This window comes from Natator depressus, chromosome 1 (genome assembly GCF_965152275.1).
Source record: "Natator depressus isolate rNatDep1 chromosome 1, rNatDep2.hap1, whole genome shotgun sequence".
Taxonomy (NCBI): Eukaryota; Metazoa; Chordata; order Testudines; family Cheloniidae; genus Natator; species Natator depressus.
Genome location: NC_134234.1, coordinates 184,910,987 through 184,936,761, shown reverse-complemented (window position 1 = coordinate 184,936,761; position 25,775 = coordinate 184,910,987). Strand labels below are relative to the sequence as shown.

Genomic DNA, 25,775 nt, shown 5'->3' with positions numbered 1-25,775 from the left:
GGTTTAAGAATCTGACATGCCTTCCAAAATCTGAGAGGGATGAGGTGTAGAGCTTTCAGAAGTCTTAAAAGAGCAACACTCCGATGCAGAAACTACAGAACCCAAACCTCCAAAAAAGAAAATCAACCTTCTGCTGGTGGCCTCCTACTCAGATGATGAAAATGAACATGTGTCGGTCCGCACTGCTTTGGATGGTTTATTGAGCAGAACCGTTATCAGCATGGACGAATGTTCCCTGGAATGGTGGTTGAAGCATGAAGGGCCATATGAATCTTTAGTGCATCTGGCACGTAAATATCTTGCGATGCCGGCTAAAACAGTGCCATGCAAACACCTGTTCTCGCTTTCAGGTGATATTGTAAACAAGAAGTGGGCAGCATTATCTCCCGCAAATGTAAACAAACTTGTTTGTCTGAGCGATTGGCTGAACAAGAAGTAGGACTGAGTAGGCTTGTAGACTCTAAAGTTTTACATTGTTTTGTTTTTGAGTGCAGTTATTTTTAGTATATAATTCTACATTTGTAAGTTCATCTTTCTTGATAAAGAGATTGCACTACAGTACTTGTATTGTTTTTTACAGTGCACATATTTGTAATAAAAAGTAAATATAAAGTGAGCACTGTGCACTTTGTATTCTATGTTGTAATTGAAATCAATATATTTGAAAATGTAGAAAACATCCAAAACTATTTAAATAAATGGTATTCTATTATTGTTTAACAGTGCGATTAAATTTTTTAATAGCTTGACAGCCCTAATTTTAAGTGATAATTTGCTGAGGCATAATGGTAATAAAATTAAAATGTATGAATATCCTTGCAAGATGTGCTCCCTCCACAAAGTCCAGTGTAATAAAACAAATAGTTAACAATGAATTGTCATGGTGCTGTCTAGAATTTATGCTTCATAATCGGTGTTCATTTAGGGAGGGAGTTAGTCTAGTCTGAAGTATCTCACTGTTATGGCTGGAAGCTATGTCTTTTGTTCATGGAAATCTGTGTTTTAATGTTTTTAATATTTTAATTTCAGTCACTTGTTGGGATAATAGAAGAGATTGTACTCTTGGCAGATTGACACATACCCTGCTAAATTAGCGCCTCTGGCAACTTGAACTGCTGCTCACTCAGTTACTGAGAGAAATCAGCAATCAATGGTCACAAATAGCTGCTCTTTATATTTAATGATAAGTAAACCCTATGGCCAAACAGACTGTCTTTAGGGTATTACTGTATCCTTGGGACTTGATCCAGCACATCAATGGGACTATTTATGGTAGCAGTGAACACTGTGTCCAATTGTGTGTGTTGGATCAGTCACTTAGCCATTAATGATATGTCCTTAATCTTGGTTTGAGTCAAGTTATTTGTCTTATATTATATTATTGGATTACCTTTCCCCACTAGCTGGGTTGCAAATGAAATGAGATTAGAGGCAGGGGGAATGGAAAGTGAAGAAAGTCTTTTGGGGGCAGTGCTGCCTGTATTGTGCTCTCAAAGAGATGGGCAGTTGTGCGTGAGGGTTCCAGCAACAACAAAGGCTTATTGGATGTAAAGACAGTGGAGTCTCGCCTCATTAATTTGGATATCCCAGTGCCACAATATATAAATTTAAAAGACAGAACAGGAGCAGTGTTGCTTGTACAATGCCTAGCACAGTGGGATCGTGATCTAGATTGGAAGCTCTAGGGGCTACCGTATTGCAAAAGATAAAATAATTAACAAAAATATCTTCTTAGAGCACAAACAAATGTGAGGCAAGGGGGAGAATATATGTAGGAGAGGATTGATACATTCGTGTGTTGGGAAATGATAGCTTTGCATAGCTTCTGTTATCAGACTTAATATGTGCATTAAAATAATACGCGTTGACTTGCTGCAATTTAAATATTTCTCAGGAGTTTTGCTGTATCAGCATAGGGATGCCTGTCTGCAACACTCCTTATTGTTAAAGACTTAGAAGCCTACTTTCCTATGGAACCCCCCAGTTACCCTGAATTGTGTAAGTGATTCAGTGTTTTTGCAAGCATGGACTACCAAACAGCTTTTCATTGGGCCATGAATCATGATTAAAACTAAGGGGCACAATCTTACAGGCTTTCTGTGCACAGAGCTGCCACAGTAGGAGCTTTGTGTGTGGAGAGTATGCAGGACTGGACTCCTGGTCCCCAGAAGTGCAAGGTTAATTCACTAACTAACCCACTGTGGTGTCTGGCTCCTGAAAACATATCTTCCTTTTTAAAATAAATGTTTTTACAAAAATTGAAAGTAGAGGAAATCTGTTGTGAATTAATAAATGTTGTCAATTAGTAAGTAAACCAAGCAAAAAAATTCTTACCTAAAGTACTTAGTTCCTGCTAGATGGGAATTTAGTAATGTGCTCTCCTTTGGGCTTCATCTCCATGCTACTTGTAAACTTCGACTAGTGCAGAATATGGCAGCCTGCTTGCTTGGAAGTGCCATGTGCAGAGATAACTTCACTGCTGCATTCAGAGAGCTACCCTGCTTTCTAATTCACTTCCAGGAACACTTCTAGTGGATGGAGTTGACCTGTACAGCAACAAATGGCATGCTGGCTAAAATAGACACCATCACATCCCCTTGTGATGCTTCAGCAATTGATCAGAAAAAGGTCTGGGAAGCAGGTGGGATTCAGGAAGGGGCCTTCAGCTGTGCTGCTTGTATTTCCCCCCTCTTGATCTGAGAGAGGCAGAGCTGTGTAAGAGCACATTGCAAGGCCTTTCTTTTACCAGGCTTTTGTGAAAGGGTTGATCTTAGTGATTTTGAAAGGGTGTATGTAGGCCTAGAGGGGTGACCAATGAATATTGGAGGTGGGGGGGATTGATTTGTGGATGGATAGGTAACTGATGAGCCCATGGGGATGAGTGTGGCATAAAAACCTGAATACAATAAAAAATCTTGCTTACAGATGGTCCTTGTTGGTTAACTGAGCAAGGAATATAGTTTCATTTTACATGATTTAGAATTGTTATTCTGCATGTGCCTAGATCAGTGGTTTGATACACTAAAAAAAGTTTAAATAATTACGTGTAATTTTAATTAAGATGCTGGTACCTGGCAGACTGGTAAATGTTTGAGAAAACATTTTGTGTAAACAAAATACCTTCCTTTAGCACTGGCTCTGTCATTAATCTTTGCTGAAGAGTAAGGAGAAAAGGCCTTTTTTGTATACATGGTATGGAGATTACTGAAGTGTAAATTAGGAAGGTTCTACTTTTATGTTCATTTGCAGTGTTCTGCTTTTTTCAATACCATAGCCTGAAGAAGGGGAATCATACCACAAAACTAAACATGTTAATAACTGAGCTTATGAAATAGCAGAGTAAACATACTCCGCTCTTTGAAGGAAAAAAATAGTAAAATATTTGGCTGGAGGTCAAAGATCAATGTATTTAACTGTAAGGAAAAACTCTTAAGTAACAAGTTGCCTGCCTCTCATCAAAATTATCACTGGTCTCCATGTCTAAAAGGAGGCACTTCATTAAAATACTGCTTTTCATCACCCAGGCTTGTCAGTCATTGGGTAGTCCTTCTACAAAGCTCTTATTCTGTCTACTTAAAATAACTAGTATAGCACTCAGTATGCCCATCTCAATTGTCTAAAAGGGATGTGTCCTCAAATAGAAACAGCACAAGGGAGTTAATGAAAATACTGACCTACTGCATGGGTAGGATAAGTGAGTGTTAGCTGTTACACAGTAGAGTTGCTTGTTCTTATCCAAACATATTGCTGATATAAAGATCCTACACAGATTTATATTTATTTAGATTCTTCCTTCCCTGTCCTGTCGATCAGAATAAGTTCTTACGAATTACAGCTAAGGAGGGGGTGGGCGTTTTCATACCTTAACATGTTAGTTTGAGAGAGACAGAACCTACGGGGACCTCCCCATAGAAGGAAACGCAAAAAGGTATTTGACTTGCAAGCAGGCGTGGACTCTTGGTCTCTGAGACTGTATGGTTTTTTGCAGAAATAGTCCTCTGTCTTTTTGAGCTGATGAAGGACAAGAGCCTAATTCAATCTCTCTCAGCTTGGGGAATCCCCTCTCCTTGCCCAAACCAGTGGTCAGAGATCCTGCTTTACAGAAATGAGTGATAGCTAATTCTAGACAAATTGATTAATAGGAAGAATTGGTAACCTCAGATAAAGGATGTGAATCGATTTGCCCATTTAAAAGGCAAATATGCATGTTTCCCTTATGTAATCTTTGTTACATAAGTAATTCATTGTTTTTTAATAAAGTCCATCTTTAAGGCATGATCCTGCAACCCTCCCTCATGTGACTAGTCACACTGACTGCACTGGGACTACCTGCACATGAGTGAGGTCTACTCACATACAGTAAGGATGAAAGAACTGGGTCCTGTGTCCCAAACCACTTCACAGGCTTAACTAATAAGTCTTTTCTACTGGCTTGCAATACCGTTCTCTGAAAAACTGCTCCATGCTTCATCTCCTATTTTTGCCAGCTCAAATTATTTTTGTTCTGTTTCCATCATACAGTGCTTTACCTTCACAACCATTGTCCTGTGAGCCTCAAAGCCCATGCCTGTTTTTCATAAAAGTAGCCTTTCAAGACATCTGTTAAAATCAAAAGTACTTTTTTAAATTGTAAGTCCTCAATAATGGGGCCAATTTCTGCAACAGAAAGAAGTAGAGGTATCTTAAGTAGCAGAACAGAGTAAAGGAGATCGGACAAAGCTCTTAAGAATGGTCTCGTAAATAGCAGAGCAGCCAGAAGTAATGCACTGCTTAGAGGCAGTTTAAGGTTTTTTGGAGTAGAGTCTGAAAATCAATGTATTGGTTCTGTTTCAACATTATTATTCATGTTTTTTTTTAAAGATTTCTCAAAATGCAGAGAAGAACCACTCCATGGAAGATCTAAGCAACTCTGTTATCACAGAGGAATTAAAAAAGGCTAATAGCCTTCCCAGTTTGGCTCCTGGCCGCAAAACAGCAGATCGTGACAGACAACCCAAAGAAGGCTTTTTCCAGTTCCTTGGAAGCTTATTTAATATTGGATCAAAATCATCTTTGGGAGAATCTAAACAGTCTACCCTCCAAGATGGACACAAGAGACCTGGAAAGGATTTGCAGACCCAAACTGCCCTTCAGGAAGATGGGATCACAAAGCATCGGAAAACTGAAATATTTGTCATTTCTACTGCTGGAACAGAAGAGGTAGCAGTGCCTAAAGAAGAGCCTGCCTTGGTTAATATCAGGGAGGTTGGTTCTCAGGATTTACAGAGGGGACAGGAACAAGCTGCTGATGCACTAATGTAAGTTCTAAAATTTTAATACTTAATTTTAATATTAAAAATGTCTAATGGCTGCTGTGACTAGCTCTGCCATATGTTTGGTAGATGCCCCATATCTGCAGACCTATGACACTCCGGGGTGCAATCCAGCCCAGTGAGGGGCTGTGTCACCACCTGCCATGCAACCTTGGGTGCCTCACAATGCTTTGCTGCTGTAGCTCCCACCTGGGCCGCTCACAAACAGCATGCAGGTCACACCCTGAGTGTCTGAATAGCTGCAGCCTGCCAGCCACACATCAGTCACACTCTGGCTTCCAGCAGCCTTGGTTACTACTTGCCGGGTGACCCCAACACACTCCCAGTCCCGGATTTTCCCATAAAAACATGTGTTCTGCACTGTCTAGCCCTCTCCTGGATAGTCTAGCCCTCTCCTGGATAGTCTAGCCCTCTCCTGGATAGTCTAGCCCTCTCCTGGATAGTCCAGATATATTCGGAAAGATGCTCCTCTAAAGGGATCAAAATACAAGTCTGCTACCTTAAATGGAATTAGTCAAACATTTCACAACACTGGATTAGTTGTAATTAAAGAATAAAACAAGTTTATGTAACTACAAAGAGAGAGAGATTTTAAGTGTGTACAAGTATAAGTCATTAAAGTAAAATAGTTACAAGAGACATAAAGATAAAACACTTTCTAAACTTAACAAACTAGACTTGATCAAGGTGAAGTTCTTACCACAGGTTCACAGTAACATTGCTGACCAAATTCTCAGGTCAGGATCTGCTCCCAAAGTCTAAAGTTTGTTTCGTTTTCTTAGGTGAAAAGAGAGAGAGAGCAATGGATAGGGAGAGATAACTTGGGGTGTTTTTGTCCCTCGCTTTTATAGTTCAGTCGCCCTTTGAAATGTATTTTCCTGAGAGTTACCCCTTAGATAAAGTTCATTCCTGCTATGAGGACAGAGACAAGGAGTCTGATGGAGAAACAGGCTGCACGCTGTTTCTTCTCACCTCTGTTTGCTGAAATGCAGATTTTCCTTGCCTCCTGTCTTCTTCCCCCTCACTGTCTGAGGACCCTGTTTAAAACTTATATGTACATTGGGGTAAATTCACATTCCTTTGCTTAAGGCAGCCCTGTTTAACCAGTTCTGCCTAATCAATGGGTTCGAACATGTGCCTAATTGGTGAGTTCGAACATGTGCCACCAACATGGGAGGGGACATTTTCCTCAAGTATTAGAATAGTAGGGTAAGGGCTGGAGGGATCAGATAATCCTGAAGCACATTCAGCATTTCATGGCTTTAGAAGAAGGGAGGAATGAATTTATTTCCTTCCATAGCCTTATTTAGGCAATAACTATCAGGATTTTGTGTGGCCTTTTTATGTAGCATATTAATTTTAATATTTTTCCTGTAGATATGTTCTTTCTTTTTTTGCAAAAAGGATCCTAGATTTTAAAATCCTTGGTTATGTCCTATAATAACTTCTGTACTTTTTGTTTCCCTTTATTCTTGAGAATTGTTTTGTAACCTTACAGGTTACAAAAATATATAAAAATAGGTATTTAGCCTAAATTTGGTACATCCTTGACAATCCTGTTACATTTCCAATGGTACATTAAGTGCAATATGTTTCCACTCTGCATTTAGCAACTAGAAAATAAACTAAAGTAGAACGTCAGAGTTACAAACACCAGAATTGCAAACTGACCAGTCAACCACATACTTCGTTTGGAACCGGAAGTACGCAAACAGGCAGTACCAGAGGACCGGCCCCCCCACCCCAAAAAAGCAAATACAGTACAGTACTGTGTTAAACGTAAACTACTACAAAACAAAGGGAAAGCAGCATTTTTCTTCAGCATAGTAAAGTTTTTCAAAGCTGTATTAAGTCAATGTTCAGTTGTAAACTTTTGAAAGAACAACCATAACGTTTTGTTCAGAGTTATGAACAACCTCCATTCCTGAGGTATTCATAACTTTGAGGTTCTACTGTAGTGGATATTGTCTCCATTCTGTATTACAAAATCCGTATTGTGTCCCTTGTAATGGGACAGATTGTGCTATCCGGGTAACATCTGTTATTGACTGCTGGGTGTGTCCGCGTGTGTGCGCATGCATTGCAATATATGGGGGGGAGGTGTATAAGTGTGAAACAAATGCAATGTATCCTTTTAAATAACTAGCTTCTGGTTAGTATTTAGGTGTGAAAATACCTACAGACAAGGACCCTGTTTTTTATCTTAACCCTAGGATTTCAAACATCTTTCTTGTAGCCCTCTGCACATTTATCTGAAATTTTGGTTAGGATATGCTGATTGGGGTATCTCTTGCAACTTTATTTTTATTGGCAAAGTGAAGGGGAAATAACACCTAGGATTTAAGGATGAAAGGGGTACTTAACATACTTTTTTTTTTTTTTTTGACTCTTGCATTAAGTATATTCACCTAGTGTGTAATGTTTCAATTTCATTTGGGAAATTGGTATCTTTCTTAATAACATTTTGATACCTGCTTAAAAGAATTGTTTCCATATTGAATCACTTCTGGGATATTACTCTTGTCATTTGTCTGTAGCTTTGACAGGCAATCTTCTAACTGCAAATGCTGAGGATGTGGCATCTATGCAAATGTTCTTATGCTGTAGAGACTGAGATTGTGGTAATCAGGGCTCAAAAAAAAATTCTTGAAACCTAGAGGGAGGCTGAGGCAACTGCCAGTCTGGACCTTTTATTGCCACCCCCACAAGGCTTCACCCTCTGCAATTTAAACAAACAGTTGTATACTCTTTAGCCTGAGTTGTATTTAATTGTAACACAATCAACCAACTTCTACACAGATGGATTATTGTGGTAGAGCACAAAAAATGCAAGGCTCTTTCAAGACAGAAGATGCAGTCCATGCCTTGAAAAGCGTACAATCTATTTAATGAACTTTACACCTTTTAACTTTTTTAGAATTTAACTTGCTTTCCCTGCTATTCAGTGAGCCCTCAAAGCGTATCTGCTGAATATATTATTTGCTTAATAATATATGCACCTCCTAGTATATGACCAGCCCTCAAACAAATGTATCAAATATTGAATATTCCCCAAATACTGTTTAACAGGCCTACTTACTACACCACACTTTTGCTGCAGCTGCTATTCTTTATTTCTAAATTATTTTACCACTTGTATTGTGGTGGCCCCTTAAGGGCGCAAGCAGGTTGGGCCCCATTGTGCCAGGTGCTGTACAAATATAATGGATTCCAATCTCTGCCCCAAAGACCTCGTCTAAAAAGATAATGGGAATAACAGGTCTACTCCCTTCCTGGCTCCATTCCACTTTTTCTCTTCTATAATAGATTGTGTGTATCTTTTCCTGCATTTTCTTCAGTGGTTCCTATTTTTCCTTCTATTCCTCCCGCATTCCTCACCCTACCATTACCTCTTTCGCTTTCCCAGCAATATGTTCTTTGCCTCCTCCCTTGTCCCTACCATCCCCATTTTTTCCTCCAAAAATCTCTATGCATATTCTCCTCTACTTCTCTTTTCTAATTTACCTCTCAATCTCTCCTGCCCACTCACCCCTGCCCTCTCACATGTGAATCTTGGAAATGTAACCAGACATCTAATATCCAGTGGAATAAAGATACAGGCCACAGACAATACCAAAAACAGGATAGTGGGAAGGAGGCCCTTGTCCAGGAGCAGCATGTGAGAAGCCATCCTTTCTTTTTTCTCTCTACTACCTTCCCCATCCCCCAGCCTCCTGAGTGCTGCGGTGACATGATACATATCCACTCTTCTACCCTACCTCCAGCTTTCTGGATACTGCAAGGCGAATGTCTTTGGTAGGTTTAGCTTCTGATTTTTTAGGTCTTCCTGCACCGGTGTCATCCCTAATCTTTCCAAGAAGCAGAGTGAATTTTACTTGATGTTTGTCTGTTTGCCTGATGCTCACAGGATTTTAAAAAGCAAAGGTGAAAACTGAAAAAACAGGTTACTTCTGACACTGCAGCAGTTTGTGCAAACTCTGAGCACTGGTAGCTGAGATGCTGGAGCAATCTGTCTGCAGACTAAAGCTGGAAGCTGAAAATTCCAGCTCCAGAAGACATACCCATGCTAGCTCTGAGATAGCATGCTAAAAACAGAAATGTAGCTACAGTGGCGCAGGCTGCATGCCCTGAATGTGTACCTATGGTCTCTTACAGGACCTTACTCAGGGCAGCTGGTCCCTCCCCGCACTGCTCATGCTTCACTTCCATTTTTAGTGTTCTAGCGCTAGTGTGGACGTATGCTTCATTCATATTTGGAGGTTCATATTTTCATTCAGATTTTCTTCACAACTAATGAGGGCTTTTAATGGAAGCTTACATACTGCAGAAATTGATGGCACTTACTCATGAAAGCTTCCTACTCCCTATAGTTGAGTAGGTTCTTAAGCCCAGTTGGTGATGGTGAAATCAAACTTGCAGGGAGTATTAAGGTCAATCTTACTATATAACCTTTTCCTGAAGTGCTATAGAACTAAACCAAGTCAAAATGTATTTTATTCTAGATAACGGAATAGATTTTTATTTTGTTTTACTTGGCTTTGACCAGGTTAGCAAGGAAAGTGTGGGTGTTTTTTTGTTTGTTTGTTTGTTTTTAAATCTCTTGCATGATCTATTTGATTCTGGAGATGGCAGCAACTATATATCTCTGTATAATATGGGGTTTTACTGGAAACTAATTTTTGCTTTGAATGGAAGACTAATTTTTGTGTTTGGCTGTGGTAAATTTGGGTAAACAGTAAAACACTGATTATATTTTACTTTTAGCCTACTTCTTTAAAATACAGTACCTTTGCTCTACCCCACACCATATTGTTGAGTACAGTAAAGACATCAGAGGACTGCTGTGCAATTCTGTTCTGCATACATTTTTTCTCTACTTGTTAAAAGATCATGTTTTGAAAATTAGTTTGCTGCCTGGTGTGTGATGTATGACTTACACACCATGTTGGTTTTGATTTACATTGTCTATGTTTGAAAGTTGCACTGTTTTAACTAAAGATGTGATTTTTTAAATCAGATCAGTTAAAGTGCTGCAAATCCCTGTGTGGACACTCTCTCTTATTTTTCATTTTAGATTGTTAATTGGCAGTAAGTTTAAGCTAAACCAAATAAATTATGGCGCTGAGGTTTGCACTGATTTAACTAAATCATTGTAAAAACAGATTGCAGTTAAAGTAGTGCAACTTTCTCTTGTAGCCAAGGCCTTACTCAGGAAGTAGCTGTACTACTTCCTCCTGTATTATAGTATTCTTCCTTTATTATACAAGTTTAAAATAATTTCTCCCACTCACCTGAGTACTAGCTTCGTCCCTAAGTATTGACCAATGGAACTGACTCTCACTAAATGTCATTAGATTGTAAAAGTGCTCCTGATTGCAGGTGTTCTATCAAAATGGTTTTGTAGAGTGTAGTGAGTGGAGTAATTAAAAGGCACTTGGGAGCTAGAAACAGACGACATTAAAGGGGAAAAGACAAATGGAAAAGGACAGTGAAGAGAGAGAAGTGACTGGGAAGACAAGGGGACTTGGGGGAAGGGATGGTGGGAACATGCCTGTTTGGTTTTCCTGATCTAGAGTATAGATGTCTGAGTGCATTTGAGGTAGGTCCACTCATAATATTAATTTAAATTCCAACCTAGACATGAAAGAAATCCTAGAACAAGTCAAGAGTTTAATGATTACCAGCCATGCATTACTGAGCTTCCTTTCCCATGAGAAACACTCAGCATGAATTTCAGTTAATTCTAATCTACTGCTGAAGATTAATTTTTCGGGTTATCTATCATTAAATGGAAGGATATGATGATAAGCAGTAGCAAGAGAATTACTAGAGTGCATAATCCTCAACAGCATTATTGCTGTTTTTATTTTCACAACTAGATACCCCCCAGAATGGTCATTGGTATGTCTACCCATGTATTAAAGGTCCTGTTTTATTAACCACTACTTTCTGGAAGCGATGTTTTGCAAAATGCTAGAAAATCAAAGCATACTGTCCTATAGTCTGAGGTTGATTTTGCACTCGGGAGGCTTCAGTTTTGGAAAAGACTCAAGTTTCCAGGCCTTGAGCCAAAGAAAGTGGAATTCATGAGCTTAGTCAGTGCATATGTGAGGGACAACAGACATAGGCCACATTATTCCTCCAGCACCCCAGCTGGCTGATTCACAGAGGCAATTATACCTACAGGGGTTTTGATCCTCTTGTCCAGATAGAAGTGAGTGGGCAAGGGGAAGGCAAGAGGGAAGAATAATGATATGGAGCAAGGTTATTAGTTTCTATTAAAACAAGGTTTTATAGTTGAGAAAATCAAACAAGAGCTACAGCATGGAGGGTAAATGAAGATGGTGAGTTGGTAAGAGTCTCAAGTTAAGGTACCATTTGATTTTTCCATGTGTTTGAAATTGTTGATGATTTCATTGCAATTAAGAGCAATCTTCAGACTAGACTTTTTGCACTGTCAACTGCAGAGCTGAGGAAGGAAAAGGTAGTGATATTTGAAGTTTTTAAGGAAGTTTTTAAGGTCAGGCTTGACAAAGCCCTGGCTGGGATGATTTAGTTGGTGATTGGTCCTGCTTTGAGCAGGGGGTTGGACTAGATGACCTCCTGAGGTCCCTTCCAACCCTGATATTCTATGGTTCTATGATATGGGTAAAATACTACTGCTAATAACACTACATTTAACTACAGAAGGAGAAGTGTAAAGTAGATTAATGGTTGCTAAGCTTAACAAAAATATCGTATTATAAAAAAGATGGATGTTTTATGTGGTATAATATCCACTGGTTTGGGACTGATACAAAGGTGAGAAACTCAGGTTTGTTTTTTGCCTTTGCATTCCTCCTCAATTACCAAGGTAACTGGTAAAAGCCAGTTACCCTGCAAACGTACTGTATTCCTGGATCAACAGAATAGGAGCAAAACAATCTGAAAAAGTAGCTTTTCTTCTATTCTGTATGTGTTCTTGTCAAAATCTTGTCTTCTAAGTTACTCTAAAAGGAAAGGGGGTGGGAAAACTCATAAAGTAGGGCCCCGAATAGTAAACACATACAGTATTACTGCATAAAACCCTCGTCTCCCATCACATGGAATTATTTCACTGACTTTCCAATGTATATGACATTTTACAGACACATTATGGTTCAGTCTTAAATTTCACACACTTAAGGCAGGTCTGCACTTACAGAGCTGCAACAGTGCAGCTGCACCACTGTAGTACTTCACAGAAGGTAGTGCTACTGTGCTGATGGGAGAGCTTTCCTCATCGGTGTAGTTAATCCGCCTCCTCGAGGCAGCAGCTATGTCGGTGGGAAAGCTTCTCCCATTGATACAGCATTGTCTACACCGGGGTTAGGTTGCTATAACTGCAACACTTGGGGGGTCAATTTTTCACACCTCTGAGCAACATAGTTCTACTGATGTAAATTTATAATGCAGACTCAGCCTAAAGGCCTGATCTTTCAAAACACTCCTGGGTGTGGTTCCTACTACCCCAGCTGAATTCTCAACACATCTCTTGATAGTAATCATTGTGTTCTGTAGTGTTTCAGAAGGTAAGACTCCTAAAATCTACCATTCATTTTGCTCTTTGTCCTTTCCTGAAAGATGTTGTTTTGCAGAGTATTTTTCCACATTCAGGAGTTATGCATTTTGTTTTGTTAGGTATTAAGTGTGTGTGTATATATGTGTGTGTGTATGTATATATATATATGTGTGTGTGTGTGTGTGTGTGTGTGTGTGTATATATATATAGTTAGATTGAACAATATTATTTTTGAATAGAACTAATGACCTAGAGGTTTATTGTTGTCTGCTTGACCTACACCTAGCTTCTGGTAAGTTTTTGTAATGTTCGGTAACAATAAGTGGATGTAGTGTATAATAAAATGTTCAACAATAGTACTTGCAAAACTGCACAACTTATTTTTTGATTTAGTGAGCAGCCTTATTACACGGATTGCTGAAATACATTGACTAGATGAAAGGTAAAGTTTCATGCAGATTAAAGGTTTCAGAGTAACAGCCGTGTTAGTCTGTATTCGTAAAAAGAAAAAAGAAAAGGAGTACTTGTGGCACCTTAGAGACTAACCAGTTTATTTGAGCATGAGCTTTCGTGAGCTACAGCTCACTTCATCGGATGCATAGCATATTGTGGAAACTGCAGAAGACATTATATACACACAGAGACCATGAAACAAAACTTCCTCCCACCCCACTGTCCTGCTCGTAACAGCTTATCTAAAGTGATCATCAAGGAGGGCCATTTCCAGCACATGAAAGTCTGAAGAGTTGGTAAAATACACTTTGTCATCTTGGTTATTTGGATTGCCCATTGACACTGGATGATGTTGGTGTTTGTAGTTTTTCTTAATACCCATTTGGATTGAATATATTGCTTTTCTTTAGTGTATTTGAATTTAATATTTCATAGCTGGATTCATTATAACAATTCCATTGTTAATAAATAGGAAGATGATAATTTGTATTACATCACAACTTGTGTGTTGCAAAACGAACCTGGATTTTATGTGGAAATACCTCACATTTTATAGGCTGATGATTATATAGAATGCTCATCACATAATAGCACAGATAAAAATTCAAAAATTCACTGCATATTTTGGCCCATACCCTATGAACACACATACATCTGAGTCACTTTACCCAGATGAGTAGCCCTATTGAGTTCAGTGGGACTGCTCACGTGCCTAAATGTTTGTACAACTGGGGACTCGGTACCATATAAACAATGTGGAAATGAGAGTTTATGCTGCTCAAGTCCACACAGAATGGAACTCTGATTTTTAAAATGAAAAATGTGTACCTTTTTAATTGTATTGTTCGGGATATATTCAGAGTGATTGTGTACACTCATTGATCCTCATTTAAAGAAATAAAATCCTTTATCTTTCTGCCCAATTTTATTAGTGAATGAACAAAAATACCCTGCTTCTCACCTGGATTATTTGCATAAAAATCCCTTAACTATAGTAAAATCCTCCCAGTGGGGGGTGGATTAAATGTGAACTCCAAGGGCATGTCTATACTACAGCTAAGAGCATGCCTCCCAGCCTGGGTAGACACACATGTTAGCTGTGCTTGAGCTAACATGCTAAAAATAGCAGCATGGATGTCCTGGCACAGGCTAGCTGCCTTGACTACAATTCCACCCAACCTCCTGAGTCTGAGCTCAGGTGGCTACACGAGCCACCACCTGCCACAATGTCCACACTGCTATCTTTAGTGCATTAGCTTGAGCAGAGCTAACATGTCTGTCTACCAGAGCTGGGAGGTATGCTTTTGCTGCAGTGTAGTCATACCTCTATGCTATGCTAAGACTGCCTGGGTTTTTTTGTCTGTATTTTTCCAACTAATTAGTCTTACATTAGAAATCAAAATCTTCCCTATTTTTGCTGGAGGGCTCTCCAGTGCACTGGAGAGCTACAGCGGGAGAGGGACATCACACTCACTTGCAACTGTGAGCTGCAACTTTCCCAGCCTTCAGCTAAGAAGAAGGAAGACACCAAGTCAGACTGTTTTAAAAATTTTAGGGGGGAGGCTTGTTTTTTGTTTAGGTAGAGTTAACACAAAAGAGCTTTTTAAACACTCTGACTCAACATCCCCTCTCCCCTCAGTTGAAGGCTGGACAGTTGCAGCTGTATGTGATCTTACTTGCCCATCCTAGTTCTCCAGAGTCCTCCAGTAAAAACAGGAAAGTCAAGATTTGCAATTTTCATTATTTTCTTATGTAAAAAATAGAATTGTTTGGAAGGTTTGAGTGATAAGGGAAAGCTTTGAGGTCACCCCTATTACATCATGAAAGAGTAGTAAAAGATAAGTAAAAATTTTTTTTTTGAAGTGAAATATAAGACTAATTAGTGTCTGAATCCACCAAAAATGTTTCCCAAGTTTCAGGGCCCATTAGTTAGATATTTCCTCCAGCACTCAAACAGACTTTCCTCATTCTTGTTTTTCTCCATTCATTGCCATTCCCTCGGTCCCTACTCCCACTCCCTCCCTGTCCTGTAACTTTGGTCTGGAAAGCGTCAAATTACTTTATTTTCCCCACAAACATTTCTTGCCTCTTACAGTTCTGTTGTTCTGTCTTGTACCCTCTTGTTCAGGGATGAGTTACCAGGTCCAAATTCAAAAGCAAACAAATTTCTCTAGCCATTTTCAGTTTTAGTGACCCTAGATTTTACTGTTAATGTTAGTAGGGTAAAACATTTTCAGACGGGTGTGACTTAATTTGAAGATGTACCCTTAATAGGTCTGTTTGATGGTGTTACTTTCTAATAAAACTTTTGTGTTTGTAGGGGTACCCATACACAGTGGTTTCTATTATCCTAGTATAAAGAGAACTCTTGGTGTATTTATAGCAGCATTAGAAGTTGGTTTATTCTGCAATTTAAAAAAAGTAGTATTGGATCATTTGTTCTCCAAATCAGCAAGCTAACTATAGATCAATGATAGTGAAGACTGTTTCAATATTCTACTGCACTAAAATGATGTGTTTTGTTACAGGCACACCGAATGTAAGCCAGATGCACCAGCAGTTACTTATGCAACATATCGGGGTTCTGTACGGATTAAGCAGCTACTAAAGAAACAAGCAGAGGAGGCACTAAGAAGAGAAGAAAATACAGAAGGCAAACATATTTTCACTGTGACTGGAAATGGAGAAATCCAAACTGCTGTCCTTCCAAACTCACCATCTGATGTAAGAGTAGAAATTACAGGACCCCCGTCAAAAGAGAATCAAAAGGATCATGCTAAAGATGGCAAGGAAAATGTTAAAGCAAACCTCTCTGCAGTTAAAACTGAACTGAAAAAAACTGATGATGCTAAGAATATCTTAGATAGCAGTGAACATGGAACAACTGAAAACACCTCTGCCTCATCCACTGAAACAAACTCCAACAGCAATCACATTGGAGAACTAGATTTGTTTGTTTCCTTAAATCATGCACCAGTTTCTGATACTGATTCAGAAGTTAATAGAACTCATTTTCTAGGCTCAGTATTGTCAGCCAGAGACAGCAGTAGTTCCAATTACCAGCTTATGGATTCTGTTAAAACAAATTCTGGAAATAACAGATTGGCTGAAAAGGGGGCGAGAACGTTAGAAGAAACAGAAGCTCAGTTTCAATCAGACAATAATGCCACTTTTAGCTTTGATAAAGGAATAAATTCTTGTGTTCAAGTATCTCATGAAGACTCTAAGGAGACAATGCAAAATGATTGCGAGTGTTCATCCAAAACAAAGAGAGGGGCAGTTGATAAAGAACTACCATTGATAGAGGGTGAATATGCCTGTAATAGTCATATTGGTAGTCAGTTGGAGCTAAAGTTGGATGCCCAGATGTCCCCCTCTAGTAGCACTGCATTTCCACATCAGGCAGATAAGCATACAGAAAATGCAAATAAAGATAGTGGCCCAAGGATGGATGATTCACAAAAATATGTGGCGGCTGAAGAAAGGGAGCAAGAAACACAAACCTTTCTAGCTAGTGTTCATTTTCCTTTAAATCAAGAAAGATCTACTGAAAAGTTATCGGAGGCTGTGAAGGACATACAATTTTGTGGAGTCAATAAGTTGATGGTAATAGACAGTCTACCCACTCCAGTGCCATCTGCCAAAACTGTTCAAGATACTGGCATGGACACAGTAAACAGTCCAGGTATTAAAGAGTTCAATGAGTCAGGGAAACCAACACATGTCCAAAATGATCCCTCAGTAACTCTTGAGGGTGAATCTAAGGATATCAACACAAAGAACACTTCCATACCTTCCCTTGAATCTGAGGATGTTGAAACCACTAAGGTTTCATCTACGTCTGCAGAAATAAATGTTGCTGGCACATCTCCATCAGCCCTTGAATGTGGAAGTGTGAAGTCCCACATGCCGCCTCCTATCTTAGAATCTGAAGATGCCTGCCTTAGCAAACCTATAACACCTGTCAGTATCGCCAAGATTTCTCCTCCAGTCCTTGAAGCTGAAGATGGTAGCTTGGATAATATTTCTCCTCCTATCCACAGATCTGAAGATGAAACCATGACCAAAAAAGCAACCAACTTACAAGATGTTAAAAAACCCAACATTTCTCCCCCTGACCATGTGTATGAAAATAGCAAGCCTCTTAAATCTGAAGGGATGACTCTCCCCAACAACGTAGTTCCTGCCAGGGTGCCCAACCTTACTACTCCTTCCCTTAAAACTGGTGAGGTCTTTGTAGCCAATGTCCCAATTGCCAAATTATCAGTTACATCTGACAAGGTCAGTGAATCCAAATGTGCTTTTCTTGAAGGTGATACACCTAAGATAGTGGCTTCTTTCTTGGAAAATGGAGATGTCAGTGCATCTACAGTTATTTCTCCTGCGTTTGAAAATGCAGATGTCAGTGTAACTCAGATTTCACCTTGCTCTGAAGACATCAATGCTAAGTGTACATCTTTCACCCTAAAATCTGATGTCATTTTAGCTGAAAGTGACTGTCCCCCTCCTAACTCAGAGGATGTTTGCATTCCCAAGCTTGCTTCTCCTACTCTGAGGTCTAAAGAAATCTCCAAGCTTTTTCCTTCTGCCCTTGAAACAGCAGATGTCTTGGACAGTATTAATCTCCCTATTGTTAAGTATGAAGTTGTTAAAAAGGGCAAAATTTCCTCCAAACTCAGAGTTAGTGATGAGACTGATTATGTACCTCCAGATATACCTCCTGCCCAAAAGCTTGAAGATGCCTGGTTAACCAAATCCATAACATCAACTACCTGTCCTTTGGAACTTGTGGAAGTGAGTTCTAGTGTAGACTATAGTAAGGATGTGCACAAAACTCCTTCAGAGCAAGTAAACCCTTGCAACCATATTCCTGCAATGACAAAAAACCGAGCTAAAATGAATGATCACACTGCTTCATTTACAAAATCAAGCAACGTCTGTTCTCAGAAAACAGGGGAAGATAAGGAAACAGGAAAGCAAGTGCACATTGAATCCCAAGACACTGTTCTATTTAAAAAAGCCGAAGAAATCGTTGATGCGGTTTTACGCTTGGCCATAGAAGAAATAAGATCAAAACAAGCAGCTGGTGTCTATCAGCCTTGTGGCAGCAAGGACAGTTTAATAAAGCTGGATATCCTAAAAGAACAGAAAACTGGAAAAATACAGTTGGAAGCAAAAGTAAAACATTTTAATGAGAGCTATGCAGGAAGCTCCTCTGAAGTTAAAGAAAAGGAAACAGTTGCTACAAATACTCAGGCTGAAAAGATACCATTTAACATCACTCATAAAACTGACCTACATAGTTCAATAGCACTAAAAGCAAGAGAAATAATTGATGAAGTTATTAACTCAGCCAAACAAAAACTGATGTTTAATCAGCTTGAAAACAGCGAGAGTAGGAACCCTTCTGAAACTTTTGTGCTTAAACATAAGACTGGATTCTCAAAGACTCTAAACACGGATGTTCAATTAGTTGCCAAAACTCAAGAAATAGTCAAAGAGCCCTTGGGTTTAAACCAAATAGGGAAGGAATTAACCCAAAATGTTGCTAGGGACTGTGAAAAAGCAGGCTGTTCCGTTCCTTTACTTCTAACTAGGGTGGAAGGCACCACAGATCTGACCATAGGAGGAGAAACGGTTCCCAGTAATGGACTTTCACATCAAAGACATGGACTTCTACATTCTGATGATTTAGCAAGTCTGGAATCTGACCTTGCAATAATGGCAAAAGGTGAATGCTCTAAAACTGTCTATGATAATACAGTTATGACAGAAATCAGTGATAAAACTAGCATTTGGACAGCTAGCAATAAATCTGAGGAGACTTTACATGTATTAAATAGAGATACTGTTATGATTGAAGAGAGGATGCCACCATTACAGTTAAAAGATTTGTGCAATAATACAAATATGCCAGAACATATATCAATGCCAGCCTTGACTTTTAATTCATCACCTTTCCTTCATGACGAAGAATATACCTGCATATCTAGCAAATCCAAAGATGAAAGTAGTCTTTCAGGTTTAGACAAAAGTTGTGCAGATAAATGTCCGCCAGAACTTTGTGGCAAGGAGGAGGTTTTTGTGTTTGTACAGGAAAAAGCAAACCCGAAAGATTCACAAGCCAACAGTGAAGAAGGCAGTGGAAAAACAGAAGCAAATGAGATACCGCAGGATAAAAACAGATTAAACACACAGTTCATTGTGTCTGAATCTTCTGTAACTGTTAAGGACATTGAAGGGAAAATTTGTTTCGGCTCAGATTTTGCCAATAAAGATGAGACACTGAAATCAACACTGATGATGGATCAAGATTTACAAAGAGATAATGCACTTGGAAAAAAGAGTCTGAACAATAATAATGATACAGAAGAACTGACAAATCTCTCAGCCTTTTCTCCGCAAGGTGAACAGTGGGAAAGCAATTCTTTATTTACCGTATTGTATGAAGGCTCTCCTCAAGAGGAGAACCAGTTCGTTTCAACTGACCAAAAGCAAGCTCACTCAGTCTCTCCTCCTGACCTGTCTCTGGAAAATATTGAACATCTTTGGATGTGTGAAACAGCAAAGAGCAAATATGAGCCTGTCAATACTTATGAAAAGGACAACAAATTAAATGAAACATTAGATAACTTCAACTCAGAGTCATTTATGACAGTGGAGGCTAAGCGGTTTAAAATTTACCCGTTCGCTTTGTCTCCTATATATGAAGATGACAGCCCACAAGAAGACCAGCTGTCTACTGATGTCTCACCAGGAGGCCATTCTATTGGAAAATCCAAAGACAATGCCAACCACTCCTCATCCGTCTTGTCACTTCTCCAGTCAGTTTCTGAGCGTTTGAAATTTAATAACCAGTTCAGTGAGGAGGATGAGGAAGAATCTTATGAAGAAAACATGGTGGATGTTCAGAAAGAAGACTCTATTACCAGCCAGTGGGCAGGCAGCTCAAACATGGTGCTTCTAGAAAATGACCAAGAAAGGGCTCCGCTTTCCAAACAGTCACTCATATATTCAAAAGAACCGCTTAGCCCTAAAAAGCAATCAGAGCCATTTCCAGAAGAAGCTTGTCTTTTTCCTAATCTGCCACATTCTGCTCAGTTTCAACAGAAAGCTGATGCTGCCACGAAACCTCTCTCTAGGAGTGTGTATTACCAGTATTTTCAGACAGCCAGCAATTATTCATGTGAGAAGGGAGTCAGACTTGGAAGTGTCCTTCAGGATGGATTATTGCCAAGGGATCATAAGCCTCAAGTCAACAATTGGCCAGAATCAGGAGCTTTTCCAGTGGTAAGTTGTTATGTTATATTAGTAATAACTAAAATGATGATGAACCCAGTTGCAGTTACCATCTTTTAAAAAACATCTTAACTGTCTTATCTAAATTCATTCAATTGTAGGGTACGAGGTAAGCCTATGATTGCAGACAATTACGTTTTCTCATTGAAGCATTTTATAAATAAAATGCACCCAGTTACTGGGGCCAGATCATAAACAGTAGAGGAGATCCTGCAGCTTCTAACAGTAAAACAGCAAGTAAATAGAAAATACACTCAATAATAGCAACATGCAGGCTTGTCCTTTGAATGGCATTTTAAATGTGAAGATGACTGGGACAAGGCACACAGAGAGTTCAAGGAGGGGAATAAAATTGTCTTGAAAAACTGCTCTTTTACATTTACTTTACTTTTGATTTTATTGTTCCTTTACTCCCTGAGAATATGGTTCAGTGTTTGGTGTATCCTTCAGTTCTTCTGTAGCCTCCAACTCAGCTATGTCTACACTTACCGTGGCATGTGGAATACAGGCATTGCACACCCCCACCCCCAGCATGGGTATAAATAGCAGTGTAGATGGGAAGCACTGCTTATGTGAGTAGAGAACAGACACACCAGAATATTAGGGTGTATGCTCTACATGGCTCCCTACACACCCAAGCAGTGCCTCCCATGTCCACACTGCTGTTTTTGGAAGTGTAGTGTCCAGTGGCCTCCTCCCTGATGGAGCCTTTCCCCACCTCAGCAAAAGGCTCCTACAGCAGGGAAATGCTCTGGCAATTGGGGAGGGAACTGGAAAAGGCTGCAGCATCTTCCCGCTGCCAGAGCCTTTCACTGCTGCGCGTAGCTACACACCACAGTGTACACACAACCTGCTTTTCCCTGTGCTACATGTATCATACGCTCTGCCACAAGTGTAGACAAGGCCATAGCTGCAGCCAAATAGTCAAGCTCTTTCTACGGATTAGCACTCCTGTTTCAGTTTATTTAAAGCGAGGTCAGTTGAGAGGAGAGAAGTAGTATTTTGTGATGATTTGGGGAAATGGAAGAGAGTGGTCACAAGTAAGAGTGTCATAGCCTGAAGAAATAAGCTCTGGTGTGGTACAATATCTCTCTTCTAGTTTGGGGAAGGGGGAGTGTGGGAGGAAATAGTTCTACATGGTTCTGATTTTCATTAAAGCTCTCCTCATCTAACATTTGTGGGTTTTTTAAGGATTATTTTTTTGACCCACTGCATTAAACTGCCTAAGCCTAATTTGCATAACAGTGAGGCTAGGATCAGCTGTTGTCACTAATTAAAGTAATATGTTTTCAAGGAACACTGGTCTTAAACAATTCTGTGCGCTACTGTTGCAGTTTTAATGGTTATTTTCCACATCATTTTAATTTCAGAATCTTATTGACAGGAAGAGCCTTGAATGCAATCCAAGACCAGGAAAAGTAAGTGTGATCTTGTCACGGTGTAGGTTAATATGATTTAAATCACCATCAATATTTTAAGGAGTAGCAAAATTTTGAAAGAAAAAACGTTATGTCAAATTTGAGTACTTGTAATGCTGCACATGCTAATCATTAGATTAGATGCAAAAAAATTCTAGCCTAGGGGAAGCCTGCTTAGTTTGTCTGATTATTTAGTTCAGCAGTCTACAATTGAAGAAAATATGTGCAGTGCTGGTAGCGCATATACGAAATCAGAACCTGTTTAATAAAAAGCAGAAATTAGGAACCTAATCCATATGTTGAAGTGCCCCTTGTGCACATATAATGTCTGTTGTTTTAGATGATTATTTATGACATTCATGGGGAGAAAAGTAAACGAGAAATATACCATGATCTACCAGATGCCACATCCTGGATCTTTCCAGTAGGAACATTGCTTAGAGTTGTTAGAGGATGGTAAGTAATACATGCCTTATTTAAATGGTATCTTTTCAGAAGATAAATGTGTATTTTTGTTGTACCTCTGCCTCTATTATTTATAACACAAGCTTGATATGCAGGAGCATCTTTTCTTGGTTTATAATTACAGTGACATTTACAAGTAAAGCAATATGGTAAGTATTCCCTCTGCTGGGAACTAGCTTAAAGCAGAAGGAAGTTTGTTTTGTAACCAAAGCTAAGTTTTCACAGTTTAATTTCATTAACCACGTGATGTTGTAAAATGAGCTGTAAGACATACATGCTCAGCTGCTGTTTGAAACATGGCGTTAAAAAGGGAGCATAGACATAGTGAGATACAGAAGAATATTTAGGATAGACTATATGAATCTTTCTAAATCCATTTGCAAAGCTTTAGTGCACAATGAGGTAATAGATGCTTTGGAAAGCTAAGGCTGTGAATGCATCTGTCATACATGTGTGCCTACAGTTATTTTATACAGCATAGGCTTCTTGAAGTAAGTGCATCAGACCATTCTTCTCCCCCACACCATAATACAGTTTCATGGTAACATTAATATAGTTTGAGACTGGCCCAGTTATTTCTTCAAATGTTTTATGCTTGTTTAGTAACCACTGGGTGCCATAGTGGTAGTTGCATGTTTTACAATTATATGGAATCCAGGACCCGGCTTAGTTAATTCGCCTGGAACTAGAAAAGTAGGGTGTTTAACTTGCTTCGCTTTTCCAATTACTGCTTAGATTTCTGCAAATAAGGCTTTTAATCATTCTGGTTAGTCATAACCTTGGGCTCTCAAGTAGGTGCATCTAAATATATATGTTTGGGACACAGAGCTATATAATAGAAGGGAAGAAATGACTATTTTATTTTTTAAGTACAGAAATGAAGCACAACTTACGTTTGACAAGTGGAATATGGATAGAGAGGGACAGTGCATGAAGGGACACTGATAACTGGCTTCGTGGAAAGAGCTCTCTACTGAACTTTCCTAGCATGAGTGTTGTATAGCCATGGTTTTAGTCTGCATAATAGTTACAATTCTCTTAATGATTTCATTATTACAGCTGGATTTTGTATGAAAAACCAAAATTCCAAGGAGAGAAATATGTGCTAGAAGAAGGAGAAATGGTCCTGAATCGTCTTTGGGATCTTCGGGACATGAAACACCATCCAAGGAACCTTGCAGTTGGTTCTATCAAACACGTAACAAAGGTATAGACTTTGTTGATAATAGGACACAAAATGCAAACGTTAACATCAATAGTAGCAGTGTCCTTGTAAGAACGGATGCTGCGTGTCTGCTGTATGTTTCCTGTCTCGTCTTCAGACTAGTGGCCAGGGGACCTTCAGACTGTTGACACAAGTCTCAGAGTTTTGAACTTTTTGAAGCCTTTTGATCCTTACCTCACTGTCCAATTCTTCAACTTTCTTCTTCCCAACCCAAGACTGTACTCTTCACTTTCTTCTTAAGTGCCTAAGTCTACTCATCTTCCTCTGAATGTAATAAGCAGATAGTTTATATGCTCTTGCCCCACAAAAATCTTCAGCCTGACTCACTGCTGCTCCTTCTTTATCACAGACATTTGATTGCCCAATTAATTTAAATCATAGGAATTAATTCTGATTCTTTGTTACAAACATTTTTCTGTTAAACACTGGACTGTCCACAACAGTCTGTGTGGTTCTCCTTTTGGGCACTAATGGTCGCTAATTAGTATCTGTACCAAATATTCTTTAAAAATTGTGCCTTACCATTTTCCAATATAGTTTTTTTCAGTTACTGTAATATTCTTGCAGATAATATACTGATGGGTGTAATAGACTTAAGATGATTAGATAAGAGACAGTTCAGAAACATGACCGACTGTGATGTTCAGTTAAGTGAGTCCCTTTTGAATAGGTATAAGCCAGATTTCACTTATGGAAATAAAATATGGGACTGGAAAAACACACCACATAACTCAGATAACAAAAACAAAACATGAACCTCAGCCTAACCTTTCTCCCCAAGCTTGCCTGTTCCCAGGATCTCCTGTAGAATCTACTCTATGTTCTAGTCCCCTCTGCTACAGAGAAATGTCTTGTATCTCAATTAGAGTTAAAATCCACCTGCCAGTGAGTCAGTAGTTGTTACTCTTAATCTTTAGTTTAGGATGGCTCCATGTAGCATTTTAGGAACTGCCCCTGTTACAGTATCCTTTGTCAGTAAAATGGGGAAGGAATGGGTCTAAACACCATGATGTTCACTGGGTATTCTCGTATTTATCAAGCTTCATTGCATATCATCTGTGTGGTTTGTCAAGTATATACCAACTTGCTATCATGATATTTCAGTTTCTAATATGCACAATCCCAAGTCTGTACTTAGAATTCACTATCAAATCCAGATATGGCTAAAGGGAAGAGAACTGCTTTTCTTAGTATATAGTTTGGGCTGAAATTGTATTGCAGTAACTCCTCGCTTAACATTGTTGTTATGTTCCTGGAAAATGCTACTTTAAGCGAAATGATGTTAACCCCCACCTATTTACATTAATTCTTCTGGGGAAATTGGATTCGCTTAAGTTCCACGGAAATTTTGTTCGCCAGACAAAAGACTATACTGAAATATACACACACACACACACATACACCTATACACAGGATAAGTTTTAAACAATTTAGTACTGTACACAAGAATGATGATTGTTAAGCTTGGTTGAGGTGGTGAAGGAAGAGGGTGGGATATTTGCCGGGGAATGCCTTACTGCTAAATGATGAACTGGCACTCAGCCCTCAAGGGTTAACACTTGTTAATGTAGCCTCTCACTCTACAAGGCAGCAGGAATGGAGGGAGGAGAGAAAGCATGGCAGAGAGAGACAGAGAGGCACACCTTGTGTGTGTGGGGGGGGAGAGAGAGAGAGAGAGAGAGAGATGTGCATTGCCCCTTTAAGTATGCTGACCATACTCTAAGTACACTGCCTTTTTAAGTACTGTAGATCAGCAAGTTGAGACAGCAGCTGCTGCCAGCAAGCTCCCTCCGTCCTGAGCCCTGTCATGTCCCCCTTGCTCTGTGGAGATGGCTTAATGGGGTAACAGAGTCGGGGAAGGGGGACACCCTGACATTAACACCCCTCTCCTCCTCCTCCTTCTGCGCCCCCCCTCCCCCCGCAGCAAGCAGGAGGCTCCCGGGAGCAGCTCCAAGGCAGAGGACAGGAGCAGCACATAGCACTGGGAACTTAGGGGATCTGATGGGGGGCTGCTGGTCCACCTTGGTTCCAAGCCCCCACCACTAGCTCCAACAGGCTGCTCT

At 39.5% G+C, this 25,775-nt stretch overlaps 1 protein-coding gene across 1 annotated transcript in view; it reads left to right on the top strand.

Moving 5' to 3' along the window:
* CRYBG3 (crystallin beta-gamma domain containing 3) overlaps nt 1-25,775 on the top strand; it is a 123,812-nt gene that overhangs the window by 38,812 nt on the left and 59,225 nt on the right. The window contains exons 3-7 of the mRNA XM_074946918.1: nt 4,861-5,297; nt 15,834-20,595; nt 21,975-22,022; nt 22,363-22,478; nt 23,547-23,694. Coding sequence (XP_074803019.1) covers nt 4,861-5,297; nt 15,834-20,595; nt 21,975-22,022; nt 22,363-22,478; nt 23,547-23,694 — 5,511 coding nt within the window. The remainder of the gene's footprint in view (nt 1-4,860; nt 5,298-15,833; nt 20,596-21,974; nt 22,023-22,362; nt 22,479-23,546; nt 23,695-25,775) is intronic.